The sequence below is a fragment of the Colletotrichum acutatum genome, assembly GCF_030867785.1.
Source record: "Colletotrichum acutatum strain CBS 112980 chromosome Unknown BDZ83scaffold_50, whole genome shotgun sequence".
Classification (NCBI taxonomy): domain Eukaryota; kingdom Fungi; phylum Ascomycota; class Sordariomycetes; order Glomerellales; family Glomerellaceae; genus Colletotrichum; species Colletotrichum acutatum.
In genome coordinates, this window is record NW_026849044.1 from 209161 (window position 1) to 224899 (window position 15739).

At 52.4% G+C, this 15739-nt stretch overlaps 3 protein-coding genes across 3 annotated transcripts; all 3 read right to left on the reverse strand.

Annotated features, from left to right (window-relative positions):
• Positions 1-3017: 3017 nt before the first annotated feature.
• BDZ83DRAFT_719844 (TfdA family taurine catabolism dioxygenase TauD) lies at positions 3018-4433 on the reverse strand (the record flags this gene model as incomplete). Its single annotated transcript, XM_060512216.1, has 5 exons — positions 3018-3462; positions 3532-3701; positions 3757-3824; positions 3894-4124; positions 4190-4433. 5 exons carry the CDS (start codon positions 4431-4433, stop codon positions 3018-3020), a joined length of 1158 nt encoding a protein of 385 aa, XP_060364661.1.
• A 2139-nt stretch (positions 4434-6572) lies between these two features.
• BDZ83DRAFT_348319 (uncharacterized protein) lies at positions 6573-7295 on the reverse strand. Its single transcript, XM_060502503.1, has one exon. The coding sequence runs from the start codon at positions 7253-7255 to the stop codon at positions 6821-6823; it is 435 nt and encodes a 144-aa protein (XP_060364662.1). The 5' UTR covers positions 7256-7295; the 3' UTR covers positions 6573-6820.
• A 4282-nt stretch (positions 7296-11577) lies between these two features.
• BDZ83DRAFT_578435 (uncharacterized protein) lies at positions 11578-14216 on the reverse strand (the record flags this gene model as incomplete). The annotated part of the gene is made up of 6 exons (XM_060505121.1): positions 11578-11684; positions 11887-12042; positions 12149-12191; positions 12296-13198; positions 13256-13953; positions 14009-14216. 6 exons carry the CDS (start codon positions 14214-14216, stop codon positions 11578-11580), a joined length of 2115 nt encoding a protein of 704 aa, XP_060364663.1.
• Positions 14217-15739: the final 1523 nt, after the last annotated feature.

The following is a 15739-nucleotide window of genomic DNA, read 5'->3' on the forward strand; positions in this document are numbered from 1 at the left end:
GGAAGCATCCCCGGGACAGCCCTGTAGCTCATCGCTGTCAGCGCATTCCCAGAATCCCAGGCCACCTTCAGCCGTTGACGAACCGACGTCAATCTGCAATCTCCATCCATCCATCCACGTAACTACTCCGTACAAATACCACCAAACAATCGCAACACTCGTCGCTCATGCTTGCTTTTCCCTTCTTCATGGTCGTCGTCCGCTCCCTCCCCCACGCCCAACCAACTCTCTTCCTCAAGGCCATGTTTCTCCCGGCTGGGTTCCAGCTCCAGCTCCAGCTCCAGCTCCTACTCCGTATCCGACCATGCTACACAGATCCTGACACCCAAGTCGCGAAGCGAGGCATCGCGGGGAAGCCCTACCTGCCTAGGTATCCTGCACCTTGTCCCAACCTTTCAAACGTCAATCACCGTGCGGCCACTTGACTTTGGACCTTCATGGCCGCGCTTGCAGCGACCTGCAGCTCTTTCAACGAAAGTCTTCCCAAACAGGCCTCATCCAAAGTTGATTAGTGATTCCACGCAGGTGTCAGCCAGTCGATTTTGGGCCTAGGGTTTTGTGACAAACCCCCCTACTTACATACAAACCCTTCGTCACTCATGGTCACTTTCTTCCTTCTTCCACTCCTGCTTTCTCGTCTTGGCGCGCTGTTGAGAAGAAGAAACTATTACTGGAGCTCTTGTGCTCCGCAGTACGTGTCTTCGATGTCTCCGCCGCTCCTCCTAGACGTTCCGTACCAGACTCCTCCTCCTCCTCCTCGTCCTCTTAAAGGTGGACCATCCTAGCCTACCTCTTTCTCGCAAAATGGGCCCCGTCTCTATCCCTCCGATCGATCGCCCACGCTAGGAGCCGATGACAACCTCCCCGTCGTGTACAGGCTATGCCGCCATGCTTTGATGGGAAAAAGAAAAGAATCCATCGAGGCCTGGGATTGCAAAGAAGCAAAAAAAAAAAAAAAAAAAAAAAAGAACAAACGCAAGAAGCGGGGGCGCTGACTGCACACATCCATCTCGAGGCCACTAGCGAAGAACGAGCCGGTCATGCCGACCTCGGACCACCGCCGGATTTCTCCCCATTTCCAAGTAGGTAGGTACTCAACTCAAGCTTGCTTTGGGCGCAAGGCTTTTGCAAACCAACCGGCAAAAAGCAAATATCCTTGACATGTACCCTTGGGTTTCGTACAGATACTCCTCATACTTCACTCTCCTCTTGCCTGCATGGAATACGTATCCTACCCATTGGTGACAAGCAACGTCTCTGCCCAGGATCACTAGGTGGCCAGCGTCATCGTAAAACCCCAGGTCCTCCTGTCGACTAGGACCGGACTGAAGACATTGGCAAAAGCAAGAAAACATCCCGGCGTAAGGGTCCTTGAGACGGGGCTGATGCACTTCTGGAAAACACTCCAAAAGTTCCCGCATGGCGGCCTCCTCTTTTCACTGCCCACTTCTCATGCATGCCTTCTTTTCTTTTCGCTCCTCCCTTCCCTTGTAGGATTGCAAACGCAAATCAGCCGTAGATTTGCTCCCGCCCCTATTCTGGGCGCCAGCCCAGAGCCATAGATTGTAACCAGCGATTCGGCATTCCCATGCAGGCGATGAAATTGTGCATGCCCATCGACACTGATACCAGCGTATTGCAGGTGTCAAAAGCTGCTTGTCGTCCCGCCACAAGCTGCAGCCACGCGCTCGCTTGCTTGCCGATCACTAAGAGAAGCGCAACAGAAATGCAGAAAAAGCCACAGGCACACTGTCAATAGAAGCGGTTAGTGGCTCTTTGCATGTCTCGACAAAGGCCTCGGCCCTCCTAGGCGGCTGTCGCCTCCCCTAGAGGTCAGGATGCTCGAATTGTCCTTTGGGCCATGGCAAACTGCGAAGTCCATGCCCATCTAAGATGTCGGTCAGCTGGTCGACCGGTCAAGACGCCATACTTGCTTTGCAAACATCAATTGCCTCACCGTTGAGGATCCCAGACATTGATGTCTGTTGGCATCATCGTTGCTTTTCCTCCTTGCAGCTGAGTTGTTGTCCACCAGAGAGGGTTGTCGTTTGGGGCTAAGAATACGGGACCGTCATATGCACGTCTTTCTACATTAGAGGCGGCGAAGAAGCAATGTTGGATCCGTAGAGAGATCAAGCGGCGGTTCTTCCATGCATAATGGGGTTGGTTCCCTGATTCCACAATCGTCAGTGTAATGAAGCAAGATATACAAACTTGACAGAAACCAAATGCGGCAATCTCACAATAAAGCACTGGCCAGAGTCTACGCAGAAGCCTCATGCAGATAACCGTCTCTTTTGCTTGTGTTGCCTCTCTGTGGAACTGCCGTAGCTCGCGATGAGCAGCTCCGTCAGATCCGCCAGGGAGGAAACCAGGCCTTTTGTGACTGAGAAGCTGAAAATATGAAATGAGGTTCCGTTTTGGCCGCGTCGGCAGGCGTACACCGATGTCTTGGAATATGTTTGGCCATTGGTTAGCTGTTTGACCGGTACTGCATGGGTGTAGGTTTCCAGCTCCACGGTCGTGTGACCAATGGCTGCCGTTACCTATTTCACAGCCAACTTATTGGCAGCCGGGATATCAGTGCCACTTGTCTCAGAATCAGACTTGCCGAAGTCATTTCAAGCTTCACATACCAGACAGGTCTTGACGGTTAAGGATTATTAGGTTATACTATAACAACGCCGGATTTAACATCCCAACCATTGTATACATGCTTTTCCCAGCCGGGTTCTACTGTGTGAACTCCAATGGACTCCGTGCTTTTCTGACTGTAAACGACGAGGAAACGACAATAAACTTTTGTGGTGCAAGGGGGGGTAAGTGAAATGTTGCGAAAGGAAAGTCGGACAAGAGAAGATGTGGTGGTTGACTCCGCGCAAGAAAAAGCCCAGCCCAGTCTCCCGGGATCGAAGCATGCAAGTCCAAACAATGCAACCATGACGCCTCTTTCTCCCTTTTTGGTGATTCTTCATCAGGCGTCCGAGCAAGAAAATCAAAGACCAGAATGTTCGGAATCAGTTGGGGTACTTTCTGAGGGGAAAGAACGCGTCGGGCATCGGCTCCAGGTGCCAGACGCGGTCGGCAGGCTTGTCGAAGGCATCATGCCATTCGCGCTTGAGAGCATCGGGAATAGACCAGCCGAGCTGCTCATTGCGCACGCGCATGCGCACAAGATGACGCTTCTCACTAGCACCTTGGCCGTTGACAAAGGCCTCGCGGCGGTGGAGGATGGCCAAATTGTTGATGAAATGGATATCGCCAGCACGAGTCTGAATCTCCATCTGAGTAGCCTTGGCAATTGCTTCGACAGCATCAAGTGCCTCAATCTGGCGAGCTGTCAAGGATGGAAAGTGTGCCGGTCTAGGATGAGCCGAGTTGCCTATCAAAGGGGTGCGACCAAAGTTGATGATGATCTTTCCATCATGATGGAAGAGAACCGGACGGCACTGGAACTTGGGACTGAGGTCTGGTCAGGCGACAACTCGGAAACAACGGAGAATTGGTAGGCAGCTGAGACTGTTTACTTACAGGGCAAAGGGCCAGTCGGAACGGGACAAAGTGCGGATGATGTCAGGCCGAGTGGCTGCAAGAACGTTGTAGACGGTGTGAGCAGAGGCAATGATGCACTTGCCACCGGCGGCAGCAGTGTTGCGGGTCAACCAGCTGATGACATCGCCGGACTCCTCATTGTGGAAGGTCTAGGGATGGCCTTGTCAGTACTTTGCGAGGAAAGACAGTGGTCGTAAAGCTTACAATGGCTGAAGTAGAATGGCGATGGTGATCCGCCTTGGCCTGGCTAGTATTGTCGGCAACAATGTGGACTGTTGTTGTTGGTTATGGTTAGCAAAGAATGTCCTAAGGCGAACAAGGGCACAATGCCAGCAACGTACCAAGCATATTTCCCTTCTTGTCCTGACGAGCACGCTGGTTGGCAACATATCCCTGAATGCCAAGGTACAGGATCGTAAGATCCTCGACAGAGTGCTGCTGGGGGTCAATGCCGCGGACTACAGCGAAGCCCTTGCCGTGATGAATGTCACGAGCAATGCCATCCAAAGTGGCACCAAGGGTCGGCAGAGGGAAGTTGTTCCGGCCAACAAGATCGCCGTCTAGGCCCAGAGCTAGATTGGCACCAAAAGTCAGCCTTCGGACAATGGTAGCATGAGGTGGGCAGACTTTAGCATACTCTTGAAGTGCTTGAGCGCGGCAGCGAGCTCGTCAAGGTCCGCATTAGTGAGGCTGTAAGTGTACTGCGACTGTTTGGTAAATTGCGGGCCGGTCCAGGCTGATTCGTTGACCACTGTCTCGGGAAAGCCAGTGGGGATGACAGGAACGTCCGCGACTGGGGCGTTGCGGTCGAGGTGATGGATGTGATGGCCAGCGGCTGCTGTGGTAGCACCCACGACCGGACCAACTGCACTAGACGCCATCTTGCTGCTGATGTGAGAACTGAAATCAGACTTGTCAGAAGATGACCATGGGCGAAACATGAGTAAGCAGTGGCAGGGGGCATGTTCGGAACGAACCTGGAAACGTTTGCTTGATATTGACTTTCTGCCGTGCGGCGCGGGATGTAGGGCCAAGAAGCGTGGGCGTGAAGAAAGCGACTTTGAATCAGGTTGAGGCTCGGGACAAGCCTTAAGAAGAAGGGGACGTAGTGACGGCGGAGCCAATGACTACGTAAGTGTTCTTGAAGTTGAGGAGCGTCTGAGAGAAACTAAGTAGGCGTGGCAGAGACTGACTTGTATAAAGGATTGGGAAGAAGTGAAGACGAGACAAAGGCTGGTGCGGAAGACAATGGCGTTAATGGGAGAAGAAACGGTTGAGGGAGAAATGGCGAGGATCTGACATGATCTGGCAGAAGCCTAATATACTTGCTTCACAGGCCAGGAGGAGAGGCAATGGAAGGAGAGGCCAGTCGGTGAAGAAAGATACTTCAGCGGCAAGAGCAGCAGGAGCAGAAGCAAGAGCAAGAACAGGCTCAGGGCATCCGGTGGCAAGGAATAGGAAGGACAGAACGGGTAGGAACGACAGAACGGGTAGGAACGACAGGCGAGATAGTAGGAAGCCGCTGGATGTATGGGTCCCATGGAGCGGTTACCTGCGTAGGGGTTTTTGCAGAAACGAACGGGAGTGAAGGTGGGAAGTGAAAGTGAATTGTTCGAAAGACAGGTATGTTCGTGAAGCAAAAGAGCACCGAAGCTGTACAAACGAATACAGACAGTGCTGGCTTTCCTCTAGGTGGTATCCGGGCCCGGTCGATGGCCACATGCGCGGGTGGGCTAGGTACCTAGGTGGGCGTGGATATGTGGGTGTGGACGAGGAGGAGGAGATATGGGCGTGTGCGTGTGCGCGCGCAAAGAAGTAGCGATATGTTGCTTTACCTTAGTTCGCGGGAAAGCGGCAAGGGCAGGTGGCAGGTGAGCCAGGCCGTTGGGAGGGCCAGCCAGAGACAGGAAATGAGGTGATGGTGTGAGATTGTCGTCAAGACATTTTAAGTCATGGGGAGTTGGTTGTGAGAAGAAGAAGAAACTGCAGACGAGAATGGAGGACCAGAGGTAAATGGTAAAGAACGGAAGGGAGGTGCTGATGGAGCCCACCCGACCTCACATCGGGTCCAGAGAGGCATGCGAATGGCAACTGAGAGTGAATTGGCGAAAAAATAAATAAAGTAAAACAACGAAAGGTAGTTTCTACCCTGGGAACTAACGCAGGCAAGGAACAAATTGAGCGGCAGGATGGGCCAAGACAAGACCTGCGCGGCGAGGTAAATGGAAGGAACTAACGTATCTTACCTTACCTACCTTGAGACAACACTTGGGGAATACCTATCTTACCTCGAGGTGTACGAAGTAAACGGCAATACGAAAAGGTAACTTCCGACCTGAGGTAAGGTAGCATGGCAAGAAGAGAACTTGGAGGGAGATGCAGATGCAGGGTGCCAAAGTGCACCACAATCCACGGCCGTGTAGCAAAGTTGGACGGGAGGGTACATGCCGAGATTCCCTTGCCTACCTACCAGAAGGTACCTTACCTTACCTTACCTTGCGATAATTCATCGTTCCTTCCCAAGCATGAAATGAAAGATGAGTGCATAAGGTAATCCAAGGTCAAGTATCTGTAGGGTGAATAAGGAAGGCAAGGTGAAGTAAAGAAAGTAAAAGTAGCTGTAGGCTGTTGCGGACACCTCGTTGTACGGAATGTCATGGGGGTGGCAGATGGAAGGAGGGATGGGAAAATTGAAAAAAATATGGAAAGATGGACGGGCATTTGCACTTGCTTGACCTTGACTTCGAAGGCACGTCTCCTCCCTGCCTTACATCACATGCGTAGTGCCTTCCGCCACACGTCCACGCAACACCTTAATCAATACCTGCCTTTTTCACTCTTTCGCTCTTTCCCTCTCTAGTTTCCTCTGACTTCTTCTTCTTCCTTCTCTTCTTCTTCCTTTTTTCTTTCTTTTTTTTTTCTCCCATTTTTCATATACTTTTTCCTCATTGCTCTCCCGGGCATGGAGGCTGTTGCGAGTGTAAGTATCAAGAAGTGGCCAGTCCGTGAGGTAGACTTGCGCAACGCCAGGGGGGGTGGGAAAGTGCACCATTCTCTTGCAGGTACCCGGCGGGAAAGAAGCAATATGAGAGGAAAAGAAGATCTGGGCTGGTCCGGGCTGAGCTAGGCCCTGATTGCGATGGACAACCCGAACCTGACGTGGAAGGGAATAAAACACAATCGAAGAAGGGAAGGGAAACAGAAAGGAGGAGAAGGAAAAAAAAAAAAACAGGATGCACTGCGCACCCCATCTCAGGCCGGTTGTGCCTCATCTCCCCTTGACCCAGCGGCCCTCTGATTTGTTAGGTACCCACGCCCGGGCATATCTTCTGCTCAAGGCACAAGACATGGATGACGGTGTCGAAGAAGAGGAAAAAGGACGAGAGCTCATAGAGCGATAGAAGATGCTTCCTGTACGAACAGTGGGGTTCGAATGGGACCGTAAGAAAGATGTAGAAGAGAGGAGCCGGTGCAGTGGTGGTGGACCGGGGAAAGAAAAGATTGAGTACGTACGGACTCCGTAGAGTAGTGTCCGTAGGGACTGGGAGGGGGTTGCAATGGCTCCGATTGTCTCTCGAAGGAGCTCCTTGGTGGGTAGCAAATCGTAGCGAGCCGCGAGGGATGAGAATGGCAAACGCAGCAACCCGAGGCAATGGAAGGACACGCACATTGCATTAGCACTTTGGATGCAATATGTAGCCATCCGGAGAGCGCAAATCAGACAGAGCGTAACTAGAGTGTGGAAAAATAAAATAAAAAATAAACCAGCGGCTCTACAAGGGAGCCACTGATATGTGCTATGTGCCCATTGTTGGTGTTACGCACGTAGCCATACATTGCTTGTGCTAAGAACGGTAAACTAGCAATTTGATCGCCCACGATGCACACTGTGGGGAGGGGCGTTTAAAAAAATGAAGCGAATTAAAACATCAAGTCGGGTTTTGGCGCAACAGACAGCCAGCTCCTCGTGGCACGCAGGGCGCGATTTGGGCCGATTGGGTCTGCTAAGTTGCGAAGGTGACGGATCTTTGACGGACTCAAAGACACATCGTGTGCAATGTGTCGTCGAATGTATCGTTATGGACAACGATACCACAGTCGTACACTTCCATGCAGATTGTGAGTTACCATGGTGGATAAAAGAAGGCAAGCCGCACGGTACGGGCACCAGATTGCAGCAGCAGGGTACGCATGGTGAGGTCGACATTGGACGAACATGGACCACCAAAGCTACCTCGCTCGGCGTCGGGAAAGCACTTCAGCGATCCAATACGGTGGGGAATGGGTGTGCGATCAGAGACATGATCGATCCCACCTCGGTACGCAGTGGGAAAAACACGTTTTGTGGCGAGCGCCTCCGTTGCTTGTTGAAACATCCGCAGACGAGGAAGACGTAGAATAAGAGAGCGGGTATCAAAATACGACGGGGCTGGGTGCACGATCAAATGGAAGCTCTTGTGGCCATGGTGTAGCACGGCATATTCGAATCCTCGGGACGATGACGGTTGGGTGGGTGATCGGGAGCACTAAGCTACGGCACAGGGCCTTGCTTGGTGTTGTCGCCCGTCTCCGCGCCCTGAACCGGGCCGTCGAGTTGAGTTGTGCGCTCCGGGGACGATAGTAGGTGGTGTCCGACTCGATTCGTGTGCTCGTGTTGCCCCGATGAACGACCCGCGGCCCTAGACCGATTGATAGGATCAACGTTTGAGGGCCTGGTCACCCGACGCTCAGATTTTCCTTTGCTCTGAGAGACTGATGAAGCGCCTCAACACAATCGGCGCTGCTGGTAGCCGTTTCGCTCGTCCTACCTCGTTCGATCCCAAGGAATTGAAAGAAACGACGGCCATCTTGAGAGCAGACGGCGTATCGCAGGAGAGGTGCTAAGGTGCACGCCGGTAGGGTCTGAGACGAGAATACGAAGGGGAGAAAAAAGCTGGTAACAAAGGCCGTCTCGAAGAGGAGTTTGAGTGTGTGTGAGAGAGATGGAGCTGGTGTGCTCATAAGCCACATGAGAGACAGTCGCTGGATACTGGCTGGCTGATTGGCACATCGGGCTTTACCCATAGGTAGACCGAGAGAGGGAAATGGAGGTTGTGTGTCTAAGCTATCCATGTTTCAACGTGGAGTCAATGGCATGGGTAACGTAGCTGGTGTCCAACAGCAAAAGCAATGAAGAAGATGCTCGGATTTAGCATCCACTATGCTCTCCAAAGTGGTGTTGGTAACGTGTACAAAGCCGGGCAGAGATGGAAAGCAAGTGCCCTGAGGTCAGGTAGGTTTAGGTACGTACCCATGACTGAAGTGCAGATGCGACGATGCGTCTGTGGGCACTAGGTAGGCGAGGCGTTTGTCCCACAAATGCACGCAACTGGAGACATGCAGACAACGAGCATGTAATGCGAAAGGAAAGGAAAAGAAAAGAAATATTTTCAAACAAACGCAGCCGAGAGGAAGCGGGCGGTGGAGGGCTCCAAGGTGAAAGACATGCCTGGAAAACTTGAAGTACGGAGTAGAAGGGGGAAGAAAAAGGCATCAGACATTCATCATCGATATGGTACCATACGTGCTGACTACTGCTACCTGCTGAGGGATCTGAAGGTTTTCGCGATGGCGAATTGTTGATAAGGTAAGGTAAGGTACTCGGTAGTAAGGCAGGAAGGAACAGGCCCAGCACGAAGAGGAGAAAAGAGATGGTTGTCTGCAATATTGCGACTTTGCTGGATGCGCTTGCATCTACACCCATGTAAAATAAGGTAAGCAGCTAGCCGGGCGGTAGGCGAGCGGGACAGGAGAGCCGCGACCCCTGACGCCGATGGCTGGGACCACTTGCAGTCCGTCCCGGTCGCACCTCCCGTTCTTTTCGATGAGCGAGGGACCCCTGCGCTGCTACCCCCAGTCACTTCCATGTCGGGAACATCGATGTGGAATTTATGGGTCTTTGACTGGTACGTGCACGACACCCCACTCATTTCAGTTGGAAGGAACCTCCAAGGAAAGCAAGGTTGACGGCGGCACGGTGGGGAGGAGGAGGAGGAGGAGGGGAGGACCTTGCCTTAGCTAAGGCATTTCCAACTTCCCGTTGGTTCTCCACACTTTCCCGGTTCAACGTCACCTCACCTTCTGGCCCTACCCTCCTTCACCATCGTGACTCCTCCGAACCTGCCGGCAAAGACAACAAGACCCGGCCGGGAATGATGCGAGCAACCTCGTCATGCGACCTCAAGTGCTGCAAGCCCAGTGTCAATTTTGCGCAACTCGCCGAGTTTCTTCCCTTAACCGCCCAACCCAATGTTTGTTTCTTTCGTTCTTGATAACTCTGGTCGCAGTGCGGAAACGAAAATGCAGCGAACCTCGGGAAGAATCTATTCTTCGTTTTCATTCTTCGTACCTTAATTTCAATTAGGCATGTCTTTTACTTAGAAAGGAGAGGTGAGAGGGGGGGTTTTCAAGGGGTTTCTTCCTTCTTCCTCACGCCCCCTCCCCCATCTCCCTCCGTCAATCAAGGCTTGTTCGAGGCCTGCCTTACCGACAACCATCTCAGACCTGCACACCCTCAGAGACCGAAATACTCCCCCAAGCCAACAGGGAAAAACATCAAGTCCAGACCGGATTTCATCCGAGTTGCTTGCCCGACATGTCTTAGTCGACGACACCACACCACATTCCCCATCTCCCATTTCCCATCCCGCCAGTCGCTATCCTCCATCCCGCTGATCCATCATTCAAACCTCCCGGCCTTTCCCAGGTTGCCACCCGACTTTGAAACATTTAGATGCCCCATTGACCGCACGAATATGTCAGTCGGGTCTGGGGCGCGCGCGTGCATACAAATCTTTTCTGAATGTGATGTGTATCTTTTTCATCTTGTCTTGGTTTTTTTTTTTTCAACTTTTTTTTGACAGCACTGGACCGGCCCGCGAACCAGAGATGCATATGAAATCTGATGAAAAGCGGAGTCTGCATTGGGCCGGTGAAGGATTTCTACGAATAGAACTGCGCCAACTCCACACCATTCGACTGGACACACGTCTGCAAGGACACCTGCAGGACCCTGTCCAACGGTGCACATGGCGGATCGACACAGCTCGAGCCATTCTCGACCAGGACGACGTGTTCGAGCTTTTGAAACCAGAACGCAGTTAAATATCATGTGCGCGCATCCCCTGGTTGAACCATTGGCGAGGGTTGGGGGTCGACATGGAACTTCGTAGTCTCCAAAACGAAATGCTGAACTCGATAAGCTCCGGGTCTTTCATTCCTCGACTTCAAGCATTATTTGTCTCTGATGCACATCGCGAACTCTCGGAGGTTTCGAACCATATACCGCAGTGTAACATGGCACAAAATACACCGATATCCGACATTCGCCACAGTCAATCATGGGACATGCACAATCTCGGCACGACGATGCGCTGAACGGAACCATCGGGCGAGTACAAACACATAGAGTTACTATGGACAACAACAGAAACAACAAGCCTCGGCTCCTGATCATGTTTTGCCACCCATCGTCATCGTCGTCAACTTCGGTGAAACTTCCCCCTCTCACTTTTCCTTCCTCTGCCCACACGCAAACCTGCCGTGATATCTCCCCTTGAGAGAAACGGTAGAGCAAGTGAGATGAAAGGAAAGTAAAAGGATGGGAAAGAGCCACCGATATGCATTCTCCCTCCATTGCCGTCATCATCGCTCCGTACAATAAACAGACAGACCGAGGTGGACCTCTTCGATTCAAGAGTCCCGGTCGAACGAGAAGAATAAGTAAGTTTCAAACGGCCTGCTCGTGAATGATGGGGAGAACAAAACAAATCTGAAGAAAATGAAAGCATGAGATGAACACCGCCTTCAATGCCAAACCTTTAAAAGCCAATGACTTGTCTTTTGGGCCCTCCCGCATTGCGCCTCTGCACGTTGCTTTAGTGTGTGCACCCCTCCCCAGTCCCGGTAAAAAGCAAGATCCAAACGGAAAGTATCGCCCTCCCCCTCACCTCCTGGCGTTCATCCCTCTCCACCTGCCCACCTCGATTAATATGCCCACGTTTGGGGCTGCCAGTCTCGCTGGAAGAGCTGGCTGACGAAGAAGTATGGCTGCTCGTACTGGTTGGCTCGTTGAACCTCTTCCCATTCACGTTCTAGTTCAATCACGTCAGTCACCACTCCCAGCTTGTTGGTTGGCCTGTCACGCTGCCGATCCAAGGGATGTCCATCTCTCTAGCACAAAACAGTCACACACACACACACACACACACACTCACACACACGCATCAAAATACTCCCGTCTCGGTCACAAGGGGGGGGGGGGGCTTGGTTTAGGAAACAAGGGCTACCACTGACTGTTTTGCATTGCCATTGCGCGCGTGTAGTGGATAAACTGCACCGCATCGTCGTCCAGCTGGGCCAGTGTCCGCAAGTCCTGGTCTCTGCAATCCTCGGAAAATGGGTAGATTCCCTTATTGCAGTAGTGGAAGTACGCGAGGAGAATTGTTCCTCCTGTTCGTCAGGCTTTCGTCAGCATGTCTTACTCAACGAAAAGCCAAACAGATTGGGCCACCGCTGAACATAAAGCAAGCGCTTCAGCCAGCTATTGCACACTTACCCATGTGGTATTCCTGGACATCCGTCTGTCTTGCGAATTTTGTCTGCCAGGGCAAAGATCATTTGTCAGTCAACTCATTCTCTCAAGCAGTTCGTGGCTAGTCCCCCATCGAGCCGAAGAGCCCGCTCATCTTCCATCACGACTCACCTTCATACCGTGCTTCCTGGCGTATGAAGCGTCGTGATCCGTCACAAGCGCGATGTTGTGCAGCAACATAAATGTCACCAGGTAGGTGGTCAACCAAGTCTTCTGCTTATTCTGCAGCGTCATCTTTTGGAGCTTTTCCAACATTTCTCGTCGAAGTCTCGTCTGTATATGCTGGATGAGGACCAAGTCCAATTGAGCCCCCATCACCGGCGGAAGGGGGATGCGTCCGTGCTGCGGGCTGCTGCTATCCAGAATATCGCGTGTCATTCCGAGCGTGTCGTCCCCAACAATCTCTATTGACTTCGTCGTCAAGCGAACTGCCATCCACAATTCCAGCGTTTGAAGCAAAAGGTCCTTCTCATCTTGAGCCGTTGAAGGATCTTGCGAGAGTTTCCAAGCTTTGAGGTAGGTCTCAAAGAGTAGTCGGTCTCTGACACCCATCACACTCTCCACGACCGAGTTAAAGCATTCAACGACGCCTCTCTTGATATAGTCTTCATACGCCGTCTGTGCGTCGTCCAGGTTCGTGATGGCGTACGTGGGGATCGCCACAGACTTCTTTTCACCTTCCTCGGTAACCCAAGTCCGTTCCAGCTTGTCGCCCGGTTGTGGAACGAATTCTCGTACAGAAAGCTGAACCCACATACTGCTGGGAGTGTAGCCCTCCCACAAGCGTACAATCCTCACTTCATTCGATGCCCAGTTGTTGATGTTGTCTACAATGCCGTTATTGAAGCGCTGGGTCCACTCGAAACCAGGTGCTTGGCCCTTTTTGAAGAAATGGCATTCCGTGATCTTGTGACGTACACAAGGTTGGCGGATAAGTTGCTTGTGATGATTGTTGTTCGGTCTTGGCTTGCAGCCTAGACACGGCCCCTTCGGATCATCTGGGTCAGTCTTACACTAATGTCGTTTGTTAGCAGTCGAATCTCCCACTCCGAACCTCTCTGTGATGCTTACTCTCACTCGCTGCATCTTGCATCGAATGCAAGATCCGTTCTTCCTTGTTGCTGCTGTCTCCTCCCGAGCCTTCTGGTCCTTGAATGGGCCACGCTTTGCAGCTGGTGGGCGCTGATTAGGGAAAACAACATCAAGGCTGGCGTTGACGTGAGTGTTGGCGATAGAACCGTCCATATCCTCAGTCTTGACACAGGACATGGGGTATGTGGAGTCCATAGCAAATCTGGCAGTTGAAACAGGCACAGATGTGGGAGTATGTAACGCTGGAGATATGACCATATCCATCATGCTGCCGCCGTATGTAGGCGGCATAGTCTCCCTCGGGGTTAGATGACGGTCAAGGGAGTTTGCGTTAGAGTAACTGGGTTCACCACCAACATGGCCACTGGGTGTTGTGGAATAGAAGGACGGTGCCGATACCTCAGTCACGTAGACGCCAGTGTCAGGTCCGGAGTGTTGGGACACCAATGTCTGGTTGGGGTCCTCTTGTACAGGTTGATAGCTGGACACGTAGGAGCCCAGCAAACTGTTGTCTCCGGCCGGAAATGGATTCTGGGTGTTAGAGACGACTGGAGCAGGAACATAGGCGTCTGGTTGAGAGACTTGCGCTGAGGGTGGCTTCTCAACCTCATAGGGCCTGTTGCTATTTGTTCCATAGTCATAAGTAGCAACCTCTGACCCAGGAAGGGGCTGATAACCTGGTTATTGGATCAGTAAGAGTTGAACGACTGCTTGGTACGCCGCAATACATACCATCATTGGTGACAGCACAGGTGCTCCAACAGTTTTGACAGAACGCCAAAGCCAGCGTCTGCATGCCCTGAGTCAATCCATTGACGACAGGACCCGGAAATCCTGAAGAACGATCTAGTTCGACGTTGACAAGGCCATGCTGCCCAATGTGTGGAGCCTTCTCTTCATAGTCCTCAGGAAGAGAGCCTCCTGCGTACTGAGAAGACATGGAGTAGCCTGATACAAGCCTTTGTCTCTTATGGGCGTTTTCTATTTGAGAGGTGTTGGAAAGGATTTGGTGTAGTCTGAAGCCGGGGATGTTGTATAAGTCCGCGACTTGGTTGATCAGGATTTGGGTCTCAGGGTGAAGGGTAGAGAAGTGTATATTGGCATATGGAGAAGGCGAAGAGCTGTGATGTCCCGGCACTATAGAAGAGTCGTCTTCGGGGCCGGGAACCCGGCGCTTTCTGAGATGATTGTGATTCTAAGATGAAATCAATCCACCGCACATTCAAAGTGCAATAGGGCAGAGGGGGGGATGGGATTGAAGAGCAAACAGGAACAGCCAGGGCTAACAAAGATATAAGGGAACGATGTGTGTGCGATGATGCGGGTGCTGGGACAGCGGCTGGGCTCAAATGACATTGGGGAAGATCGGTGATATATCCCATGCACGCTGCCGCCAGCCGGGAAGCAGGGACATCTCTTACCATGATTGATGCAACGAGAGAGGGTGTGTTGGACAGAGCCTAGTAGCGAGACCAAGTACCACAATCTGTGGCCTGTATAAGGTATACGGCAGAGACAAGCAGCAAGCAGTAGGAGTGAGCAGGCACAGCGAAGCACAAGGGGAGCGTAGAAAATTGCGCCTCACCGGGAGGGGGTGGGGGAGGGAGCTACGGTCTCACGAGAGCCATTGCCACATAATGGCACCCCTTGTGCGCGAGTGGAGTACAGGAAAGAGGGTATGGTAGGGGAAAGGAAAGGAGGGTTGATGACTCGGCCAGGAACAAAAGGCGGAGGAAGAATTACTCGGCGTAGAATACAGAGGAGTGGAAATGGAGGTAGGGAGTCAGGCTAGAATGCCGTTGTGAAGAGAGACAGACAGGCCTGCTTGACAGCATACACTCGGCCGAAACTGGGGGGGGATGAACCAAAGGAAAAGACGGCAAGTCCTGCTGCTGCGTGCGTGTGCGTGCTTGTGTTTGGAGGTATGCGTATGCCGCTCTGCTCTTTTGTTTTTTCCCTCACTCTCTTTTTTCTCTGAGGGGGGTACTCCAGCTGCCGCTGTCTCTCTCAGTCGGTTTCTGCAGCCGTTGCTCCTCGTTCTTGACGGATGTCGCAGATGCTGCTGGCCGTGGCCTGAGCCTAGTCGCCTGGATGTTTCGCCCGTCCGGCGCGAATTTGAGACGCTGTCGTTCTCGTTATTTGCTTTGTGCGATGTCTCCTTCGGTGGAGCACAGCGTTGCGCGCGCTGGCAGGCTAGAATCAGAGAGCGTGCCGATAGAGACTCTGGTGCTGGCGATTGGCGTATCCTGTGCTGGTCGGTCGGTCGGTCAGTTCGAAGGAGTCGAGGCTGAAGTGAGAAGACTCGGTGAGAGGAAAGTTGAGGAAGTGGGCTGCACCCGTGCTGAATTGTATTTCACCGGTCTGAGGGGTACTCATGAGAGGACAGGGGTTCTTGAGACCACGCCACGCGAGAAGAGGAGCCGAGCATCTTCCCGCCCCTGCCGAGTGGATGGATTTCAGGCT